The following is an 11,034-nucleotide window of genomic DNA, read 5'->3' on the forward strand; positions in this document are numbered from 1 at the left end:
AGTAGCAACCAAGTTGGACGTTGCAGAACTTCTAAAACCAGTTAGGTCTTCTGGCTAAATAGGTTTCCAAGTCAGGTAACCCAAAATGAATGGATTGTTTTTCCTCTCAGAAGAAAGCTAAAAAAAGGTCCATAGGATTAGTTTAGTTTATTCCTTGAAATAGGAATCCTTCCAAGTTCCAAGATGAAAATCCACCTTTCTCAGGTCTTCTCATTTGCACACCTATAATACCCAGGGGTGGGCTGCTGGGGGTTCGCAGAGGTTCGGGAGAACCTCTAGCTAAGATTCTGTGCAGTTCGGAAAACCCCCAAATCCCGCTCCTGGCTGGCCCCGCCCATCCTGCCCCGCCCCTCTCAGGAGTCCCCATACAGCCTGTTTTAGATGCAGGTAAGTGCAAGGCATGCACGGGGGCTCGGGGAGGGCAAAAACCTCTACTGGAAGTTCAGGAAGGCCTGAAAGGCTGTTTCCAGCCTCCAGAGGGCCTCCGGAGCCTGGGGAGGTCATTTTTGCCCCCCTAGAGGCTCTAGGACAGGGGTCTCCAACCTTGGTCCCTTTAAGACTTGTGGACTTCAACTCCCAGAGTTCCTCAGCCAGCTTTGCTGGCTGGGGGACTCTGGGAGTTGAAGTCCACAAGTCTTAAAGGGACCAAGGTTGGAGACCCCTGCTCTAGGAAAGCCTCTGGAGCCAGGGGAGGGCAAAAATGCCCCCCCACCCTGCTGTGGTGCAGGAGGCTGACTAGGCCACGCCCACCCAGAAACCGGGTAGAGAACCCCTTGCAAAATTTTTGAAGCCCACCCCTGTTACTACCCTTCTCCAGTCTTTGGGGAGGAGTTCTCCTTATCAAAGATAATATTAAGGAAAGAGCACCCTTTGTCCACCAAAAGGAGAGGCAGGTCCACATTCACGAGTCTGTTTTCCATGGCAACAGGACTCACCTGTGCTGTTTGCTCTAAGTTATCCAACTCCGAGAGCCTTTGCTTCACTTGAGAGACGTTTTCTCCCGTATCCGACAATTCCCGCTGCTGGGTCGTTAAGAATTCCAGGGCTTTACTGAGCTGAAAAGAGAGAAACTCTTCTTTCAAAGGAAATAAACTCAAAACAAACAGTGGGGGTGGGGGGGGCATCTTTTATTTAGAACAGGCCCAAAGTAGACTGTGACCCTCGCACTGCTTGAAAATTTAGATCCATCTCTCTGTTTTTTATTTTGGTGAGATCTGATGCCTCCCATCCCCAGAAGGCATTGATGAAAATGGAATGTATTAAAAACCTCCATCAAAAATACTTGGCTCAAGTATTGGTGTGTGCTTTTTGGGGAAGGAAGGAAGGAAGGAAGGAAGGAAGGAAGCAAGGAAAGAAAGAAAGGAAGGAAAGAAAGAAGGAAAGGAAGAAGGAAAGGAAGAAAGAAAGAAAGAGAGGAAGGAAGGAAGGAAGGAAAGAAAGAAACAGGGAAGAAAGAAGGAAAGAAAGGAAAGAAGAAAGGAAGAAGGAGGGAAGAAGGAAAGAACAAAAAGAGAGAGAGAGAAAGAGAGGAAGGAAGGAAGGAAGAGCAAGGAAAGAAAGAAAGAAAGGAAGGAAAGAAGGAAGGAAGAAAGAAAGAAGGAAGGAAGGAAAGAAAGAAAGAAAGAAAGAAAGAGAAAGAAAGAGAAAGAAAGAGAGAGTTATGCTGGCTATACTGGCTATCAATGAGCTCCTTGCAATCCTCCAATACCAAAATAATTCATTTTTAAAATATAATATAACAACAGAGTTGGAAGGGACCTTGGAGGCCTTCTAGTCCAACCCCCTGCCCAGGCAGGAAACCCTACACCATCTCAGTCAGATGGTTATCCAACATTTTCTTAAAAATTTCCAGTGTTGGAGCATTCACAACTTCTGCAGGCAAGTCGTTCCACTTATTAATTGTTCTAACTGTCAGGAAATTTCTCCTTAGTTCTAAGTTGCTTCTTTCTTTGATCAGTTTCCACCCATTGCTTCTTGTTCTACCCTCAGGTGCTTTGGAGAACAGCCCGACTCCCTCTTCTTTGTGGCATCCCTTGAGATATTGGAACACTGCTATCATGTCTCCCCTGGTCCTTCTTTTTATTAAACTAGACATACCCAGTTCCTGCAACCGTTCTTCATATGTTTTAGCCTCCAGTCCCTAAAACATATGAAGAACGGTTGTACCTCCACCGATAGAAAATCTAGCTAGAAAACTAATTTCTCCCTATCTGAAATCATTAGACACTATCTCCTACTTCCTGAAACGTCTCAGAAAGACCAAAATAACTTCTTTTTTTCTTCTCACCTCTTGGAAGTTCTGCTCAAACTTCCACAGTTGCAAGTACTGCTCCATCTTCAGCTGATGTTTCTCCCAGAATCCGTCAAAAGCTGTCTCCATCTCATGAAGTTGGGTGAGTAAGCTTTCCTCGCAGGAGCAAACAAAGTCAAATCACTTGGTGGATCCCTGCATGATTCTCAATGTCTTCTGTCCTACATCCATCCAAAGGACTCGTAGGGATTTGCCCACAGTTAAATTTAGAAAGTCTACCTTGGCCTTGATATCAACCAGTTTTGAGACTACATAGCCTTAAGATTTATGCCCTTCTTAAGTGAAAACTGGAATTGGGGAAGAGTTGTTGATTCATAGAAAACTGGGCTATGGGACACAATGCACCCCTTTGTGTTAATTCCAAGGAACTTTTTCATTCTGTCTGGCCCACCTCTTTCCATGATCTCCAGCAAAATTGGCCAGCTGTCCTTTGGCCATTCATCTATTACTCTATATCCTTTTACTTGGTGTTTGAAGGAACTGACCTGGGTCTGCAATGTGTTTGACTCCTAATTTAACAAACACACACTGGACAGAGGCCAGGAAGAAGTGGCGAGAAGAAGAAAAAGGTTCTGTGAGCAGAGATGGACCATGAATTTTTTACACTTAGGCAATTGACAGAGATCTATGAATTTAAGAGAGTTTAAGCCCCCTTTAACCACGTGCTTGTCCTAGTCTTCTGTGGCATTATAGCTCTTCAGATGACTTCTTTGGCTCAGCCAATGTCCGCCTGATGTTCTCCTTTGAATTTGGGCAGCTCCACCTGAATTTCTAGTCATCCATTCTAAAAATAAGCTTCAGGTTCACGATACTCACCGATGAACAGTCTCCCAGTCGCTGGATCTCTCTTGTTTCTCTTCCTCTTCCACACCTTCCATGTCTGGTTCTTCTAAACTACCCAACAACATCTTTCCTTCTTTGGTTACTGCAGTGATGTCTTCCTGCAAAGGACAGCAAAGATCTTCTGATCCAGATGATTCCCCCAACCACCATGAAGATTATTTTAGGAGGGACTCAAGTCCCCCTGTCTTACTCAACAAAACTAGGGTTTACCATGACTAATGAACCGAACCAGTGGTGGGTTGCTATCGGTCCACCCCGGATTGGGCGAACCGGTAGCAACGGCGGCGGGAGGTTCCGCCCACCCACCTAGACATCTCTGTGCATGCGCAGAAGCATTGCGCATAACCCACGAGCGAACTGGTAGCAACGAGATTTGAATCCTACTATTGAACCAAACCCATGACTGTGGGTTGGCAAATTAATGCCACAACAGCAAGGAAATGGCTACGATTTCTTTCAACTTGCCTTTAGCTGATAGTATTTCTCTGTCCGCAGAGCCAGGATGTGCTCAATGGAATAAGTTTCATCCGGCAGTTGTGTTTCGGCCAACTCCATGCCAAAAGATTGCAACAGCTGAGCGGTTTCCTTCACCGTGAGCGCAAAGCTTTCTATAGCCTAGCAAGCAAACATTGTTGGTTTAGGCATTCCTTCAGTAAAATTGGATTGAGGTTCCCCATAAAATGCTGATGGACCCACCCTACTGATGTTTGGAAGGGGCTCAAATCTTGCGGTCAGCCTCCCAAATTCTATCAAAGACTGATTTGATTTCCAGACAATGATTTCTGGACCGGGGTCACCAACCTTTCAGACCTCAGGGACCACTAAATTCATAACTTTAAATCCCGTGGACCACTAATATGAATTAGTGATGGGACAGGGTCCTTCAGGCACTTAGCGTGGCTGCCTGTTAGCAAAGAGAAGCACCCGGGGTCAACCCTAGCTTTGCTGTCCATTGCAGCTAGGAATCTCAAATACGACCAAGAATGATCGTTTGTCTTGTAGCCAGCCCGGGCGCTAGATCACCCCCACCCCCTGCAAACTCTGTCTCTCGAGGAGCCCAGCTGAAGTTTCATGCACCGCTGACTGAAGCATCTGGACTCCCAAGGAGAGAGGGAGAAGCTGGAGCTACTAAACAGGCAGCCAAGCTAAATGCCTGAAGGACCCCATCCCATCAGCAAGAGGGATTAATTGCTTTGGCAGGCCGTATCTGGCCCAGGGGCCATAGTTCGAGGATCCCTCACTTAGTGCAATATCAAAAATGCAAAAATGCAAAGGTTTTTTTGCGGACCACCAAAATTTTCTCACGGACCACCAGTGGTTCATGGACCACCACTTGGTGATCACTGTTCTGGACAATGAGGAATATTTCTTATTAAGTAGGCCAGGCTACGCTGTTTTTTATATGAGTAGAGTTGGGCAACTCCTTCCCTTCCATCCAGGTGCAGACATGGTGCCCTAGAGACTAACCTCATAAACCCATAATTTTTTGTGTGTCTTTTAACGACCCCGTAATCTCTTGCATCGGGGTGGTCAAGGCAACTGAATGGAGCTGAATGTTTACTGGCCGGATGCCCTTCCTGTCGCCAATGCGGAGTCATAAACCCAGAATTTTGGTATGAAAATGTTAACCTCGTAGACGTACCGTTCTGAAGATGACCCATTCGCTATGGCAATACTCCAAGGTGCCTCCGAATTCGGGTGTCAATTGCTTTTCATCAATGTATGTCAATAGCTCACTGACAGAACTCAGCATTACCACCTAGAGAAGGTGTGGGGGGTGGGAAGGGGGAGGAAGAAAAAAAAAACATCACAGTTGCTTGTCCTAATGAAGCCCCTTTGGCAAAGGTCTAGAAGCTCAATTTGATAGATCACTGTGGGTATGTTCGCGGATTAATTGGATTCAACCTGAGGACCAGGCAGAGACAATTCGGGACACAAAGATCCGAGTCATGTAAATTGTGTTATTCCCTCTGATACTCCATGGAAGTGAAAACTGAACTCTGTGGCTCAGACTGGTAAGACAGTCTGTTATTAACAGCAGCTGCCTGCAATTACTGCAGGTTCAAGCCCCACCAGGCCCAAGGTTGACTCAGCCTTCCATCCTTTATAAGGTAGGTAAAATGAAGACCCAGATTGTTGGGGGCAATAAGTTGACTTTGTATATAATATGCAAATGGATGAAGACTATTGCTTGACATAGTGTAAGCCGCCCTGAGTCTTCGGAGAAGGGCGGGATATAAATGCAAATAAAAAAAAAAGAAAAGAAGCAAGAGAGGAAGAGTATTGATGTCTGAACCAGTGGTGAAATCCAAATTTTTTTACTACCGGTTCTGTGGGCCTGGCTTGGTGGGCATGGTGTGGCTTGGTGGGCGTGGCTTGGTACGCATGGCAGGGGAAGGATACTGCAAAATCCCCATTCCAACCCCACTGCTGGGGAAAAGATATTGCAAAATCCCCATTCCCACCCCACTCTGGGGCCAGCCAGAGGTGGTATTTGCCGGTTCTCCGAACTGCTCAAAATTTCCACTGCTGGTTCTCCAGAACCTGTTAGAACCTGCTGGATTTCACCCCTGGTCAGAGCCTGTGATGAAGACCACAGACAATCAAGGAAAGAAACAAATGGATCATTAGACAAACCAACTCAAGTGTTCTCACTCAAGGCTCAATTTGTCTTATTCTGCACCCAGGATGCAGAGATCTAGCTCTCCCTGGGGAAGCCTCTGAGGCTGGGAATGGTGGGAAGAACGAGAAGAGGACAATCGGCAGCAAAGCAGATGGACTCAGATACAGCAGCGCCGAGAGTCTTATTGGGAGATCTCAAGGACAGATCACCAGGGAGGTCCATCTAATCACAACAGAAGAGTCAACCGACTTGATGGCTTCTAAGCATCACCAAGCAGAACATTCAAAAGAAAACCACTGAGTAGGCAAAGTCTACAAACTCACGAGCTAAATCAGGCTGCAATTCTCTGGGGACTCTGAGCTGTGGCAGAAGCAGCCGAGAGAGATGAGATCGTAACTAAATTTTGCTTCTGTTTCCTTCCACTTCCTCTTGTCTAAGAGAAGTCATCTTTGGCCAAGGACATCTCAAGCTTCATACCATTCATATGGACACCGCTGAATGAAGTGCAGGTGTCCTTCAAGATATTGCCTTCACCTTTATGCCTATTACAACTAAAACTGCACCAGGAGAAATAGCTCTGAAAACGCCCCACCTCGTAGAGGTTAAAAACCCCTACATTCCAAAACTGCAGCATGAATGCCATTCGAAGTAACAGGGAATCTCACCGGAAGTTTGAGAAGGAAGTCCTCTTGGCTAAACCGGAAACCAATGTCGGTAAAAGTGCGTTGGAAAAACCCAGTGGGACGTAGGACCATCACGAGGTGGAGATTCCCAGGAAAAGAAGTCTGGAGTTAGAAAGAAAGGCAAATAAATAAAGGTTATTCTTCCCCATATTAGCCAAATCCTAAACCAGTTACAGAAAGAAGGTTCTACTACAAACGTAGAGATAAGCCACACATCACTCAAAAGAGAATAAAAAGCTTTAAAGGTACAGGTAAAGGTTCCCCTCACACATATGCGCTAGTCGTTCCCAACTCTAGGGGGCGGTGCTCATCTCCATTTCTAAGCTGAAGAGCCAGCACTGTCCCAAGACATCTCTGTGGTCTAGTGGCCAGCATGGCTCAATGCCAAAGGCGCACAGAACGCTGTTCCAGTGGTGGGATTCAGCCAGTTTGTACCACTTCGGGAGAACCGGTTGTTAACTTTCTGAACAGTTTGGCAAACTGGTTGTTGGAAGAAATCATTAGGGCAGAGAACCGGTTGTTAAATTACTTGAATCCCACCACTGCGCTGTTCCCTTCCCACCAAAGGTGGTCTCTGTTTTTCCACTTGTATTTTTTATGTGCTTTCGAACTGAATGAAAATGAAATTCAACGGTGAAAAAAGTCAGGTTCTACATTTAGGCAAGAAAAACAAAATGCACAGGTACGGTATCTGTGGTACCTTGCTCAATAGTAGTAACAGTGAGAGGGATCTTGGAGTCCTAGTGGACAACCATTTAAATATCAGCCAGCCGTGTGCAGCAGCTGCCAAAAAAGCCAACACAGTTCTGGGCTGCATGAACAGAGGGATAGAATCAAGATCACGGGATGGGTTAATACCACTTGGTAAGGCCACACTTGGAATCCTGCTTCCAGTTTTGGTTGTCATGATGTAAAAAAGATGTTGAGACTCTGGAAAGAGTGCAGAGTAGAGCAACAAAGATGATTAGGGGACTGAAGGCTAAAACACATGAAGAACAGTTGCAGGAACTCGGTATGTCTAGTTTAATGAAAAGAAGGATTTGGGGTGACATGATAGTTGTGTTCCAATTCTCAGAGGCTGCCCCAAAGAAGAGGGAGTCAAACTATTCTCCAAAGCACCTGAGGGCAGGACAAGAAGCAATGGGTGGTAACTAATCAAGGAGAGAAGCAACTTAGAACTAAGGAGAAATTTCCTGACAGTTAGAAGAATCAATCAGTGGAACACCTTGCCTGCAGAAATTGTGAATACTCCAACACTGGAAATTTTTAAGATGTTGGATAACCATTTGTCTGAAGTGGTGAAGGGTTTCCTTCCTGGGCTCCTGCTGGGACACATAATGGGAGCTCACCCCGTTATGTAGCACTAGGGATTTGAACCGCTGACCTTTCGATCGATAAGCTCAGCGTCTTAGCCACTGAGCTAGCATGTCCCTTGATAAAAAGCTTTAGAAAGAGATAAATAGTCCAGAACACATCCTCTCCAGCAGCCAATATCCAGATAAGCAGGGATTAACACCAGACAAACAATCAAGCAGGGAAAGAAAATACTCTAATCAAGGAACTATCAAGGAGAAAACCGCAGCCCCACCAACACTGGCAGCACAAACTACTGTGTATGAATAGGGAACAAACCCCACTCTCTTGCCCTGATGAAGTTACCTAGTTGGGTAAGAAGTCCACCCTTCACCCTGAGCTGCAGTTATTCTCTCCTATTAGAATTTTCTACCGTCGGAATAAAAGTTTTAGCAAATTAGCAGCTTCATCCTCACTTTAATTCTTAGCCACTAATGACTCTTCTGTGGGACACAGAGAAAGGCTGGTGATAAAAACATAGGGGGAAAAAAAGTCTTAAGAAAACATTTTCATTTTAGCAAGGTTTTAATAGTGGCTCTGTCTCCCTGCACAAACGCATTGGCATAGGAACGCTAATGAGCACGAATTAAAGTTTTGCATCATTGGCAATTGATACTGTACCCCAGCATGGGATCTCACACCAGAAATCCAGAGGGAAATGCACATGTTTCCTTTCGCCCGCTGTGCCAAAATACTACATTTCAGTCCTTTTCCACTGAAAACAAAGCTGGATTCCTTCACTGTCTGGATTCCGCTTTCTAATAAGGTTTAAATCATTCGCAGAATAGCACTTTTTTTTTTTTGTTATTTGATTTTTATACCGCCCTTCTCCCGAAGGACTCAGGGCGGTGTACAGGCAAAAATAAAACAGACAGTACAATATACAATTTAAAATGCAATTAAAAAACTTATTTTAAAATTGGCCTGAAAAGTAAAAATATGCAATGAACTAAAAACCCCATTTAAAATTAGTTAATAAGAATTTAAAATTTAATAAAATTCAATTTAAGCCAGCCCCGCGTGAATAAAAAGATTTGTCTTCAGTTCGCGACGGAATGTCCGAAGGTCAGGTATTTGGCGTAAACCCGGGGGAAGTTCGTTCCAGAGTGTGGGAGCCCCCACAGAGAAGGACCTTCCCCTGGGGGCCGCCAGCCGGCATTGCTTGGCGGACGGCACCCTGAGAAGTCCCTCTCTGTGAGAGCGTACGGGTCGGTGGGGGGCACGTGGTAACAGCAGGCGGTCCCGTAAGTACCCAGGCCCTACTTTGATTCGACAGACACGTCGCCAGTCAACAGAAATGTCAACAGCAAGGATGAACCGAGTCCTCTGCTTTTCTCAGGACACAAGAAACCAACTTCTGGATTAGTGGAGCATGGGAATGCAGTCCTTCTGATCCAACCCCCTGCTCAAGCAGGAGACCCCATACTATTCCCGACCAATGGCTGTCCAGTCTCTTCTTAAAAACCTACAGCCATGATGGCGAACCTATGGCACGCAGCGCCCACTCTGTTGCCACGCAAGCCATCGTCCCAGTTCAATTCTGCTGCGCATGTGGGCGCGCCTCCCACCGACCAGCCGGTCTTCGGGTCTCTGCCGCATATGTATGGGGGGGGCATGCGGGGAGGCCTCATGCGCATGTGCTGGGGGAAGGAAGGTGTAGGGGGGCTTCACATGCGGGGGCAGGGCGCATGCAGTGGGCTGTGCGTGCATGTGCGGGGGGACGGGGCATATGTGTGGGGACGCGCAAGCATTGCATTTTGGGGGTTCGGGTGCACACGTGCGCATTTGCGCGCTTTCAGCACTCGATCCGGAAAAGGTTAACCACCCAAAGGTGCTTTTTTCAAGAGGCAACTGGACCTTCTGGTTTTTCTTTGAAGACCTTTCGCTTCTCATCCAAGAAGCTTCTTCATCTCTGTTCAGACTGAGAATCTCCGTAGACCTCCTGTGATGGAGCACCCACAAGTTCTGGAGGCGAGCCGTTCCACTGATGAGTTTGTTCTCACTGTCCAGAAATTCCTCCTTAATTCTAGGCGGGATCTCTCCTTGATTCCTTTCCATCCCTTGCTTCTTGTCCTGCCCTCAGGTGCTTTGCAGGATAGATTGAACCCCACCCCTCTTCTTCTCTGGGATTGCCCCTCAAGTCCAGGACGTCTCATGTGACCCCTAGTCCTTCTCTTCGTTAGACTGCATATACCTAGTTCCTCAATCATTCATGGTACGTGATCCTGCTTAATAATGATGCCACGACCACTTCCATCCTCGCCCTCGAAAGGCACCGCACTCCCGAGAGCTATTTTTAAGCGCGCTTCAAATAATGAGCGGACGCAAATGAATTGATAACGGTGTCCAATTCAACCCGGTGGGGATTCTGCCAGCTGGCTCTTTCCGTGCCTTGCAGCCTGGGAGAAACCAGGCACACTCAGCCCGTATCCTTCATCGGTAAAAGGCTCAGGGATGGTTTGGAAAAGTGACACCTGAGGATCTTTGGCCCCAGTTCTCCTTCCAAAGGAGAAACTACAAAGCGAAGTTCCTGAAGGGGAACCAGACAGAAGTCTTTGGGAAGTGGGTGCATCCATTCCAGTTCACCTTTGCCTGGATGTTAATTTTGGCTATTTTGGATAGAGCCACAGGCTGTATTTGGTGCATGGGAGTATATGTGTGTATGGGGGGGGGGGAGAATTTCCCCACTCCTAGGGTATCTGATACAAGTAGTCCCACCATAAAGCCTGCTCACTCTTTCAAAAGGAAAATAAAGGTGTTTGTTGCTTTTACTCCCTCCCTTCCTTTCCTCTCTCTTTTCCTTCCTTTCCTTCTCTTTTCCTTCCTTCCTTCCTTTTCTCCATCCCTTCCTTCCTCCCTCTTTTTCTTTCTTCTCTTTTTCTTTCTTTCTTTCTTTCCTTCCCTCCCTCTTTCTTTCTTTCTTTCTTTCTTTCTTTCTTTCTTTCTTTCTTTCTTTCTTTCTTTCTTTCTTTCTTCCTTCCTTCCTCTCTCCCTCCTTCCTTTTCTTTTTTCTCTTTTCCTTCCTTCCTTTCATCCACTCTTCTTCCCTCCCTCCTCCCTCCCTCCCTCCCTCTTCCTTCCTTCCTTCCTTCCATCCATCCATCCTTCTTCCTCTCCTTCCTCCTCCTCCCTCCCTCCTCCTCCCTCCTTCCTTTCCTCTCTCTTTTCCTTCCTCCCTCCCTCCCTCGTCCTTTGCAAGAAAGAGATGGGACTGAAAGCCA

General features: G+C 46.4%; 1 protein-coding gene across 1 annotated transcript in view; it reads right to left on the reverse strand.

Annotated features, from left to right (window-relative positions):
- Positions 1-11,034, reverse strand: part of MCF2 (MCF.2 cell line derived transforming sequence) — a 49,761-nt gene that overhangs the window by 27,469 nt on the left and 11,258 nt on the right. The window contains exons 5-10 of the mRNA XM_058154595.1: positions 6,443-6,562; positions 4,797-4,913; positions 3,620-3,769; positions 3,128-3,252; positions 2,288-2,402; positions 936-1,055 (exon numbers count right to left, since the gene is read on the reverse strand). Of these exons, the coding sequence (XP_058010578.1) occupies positions 936-1,055; positions 2,288-2,402; positions 3,128-3,252; positions 3,620-3,769; positions 4,797-4,913; positions 6,443-6,562 (747 nt within the window). The remainder of the gene's footprint in view (positions 1-935; positions 1,056-2,287; positions 2,403-3,127; positions 3,253-3,619; positions 3,770-4,796; positions 4,914-6,442; positions 6,563-11,034) is intronic.

This window comes from Ahaetulla prasina, chromosome 11 (genome assembly GCF_028640845.1).
Source record: "Ahaetulla prasina isolate Xishuangbanna chromosome 11, ASM2864084v1, whole genome shotgun sequence".
NCBI lineage: Eukaryota > Metazoa > Chordata > Lepidosauria > Squamata > Colubridae > Ahaetulla > Ahaetulla prasina.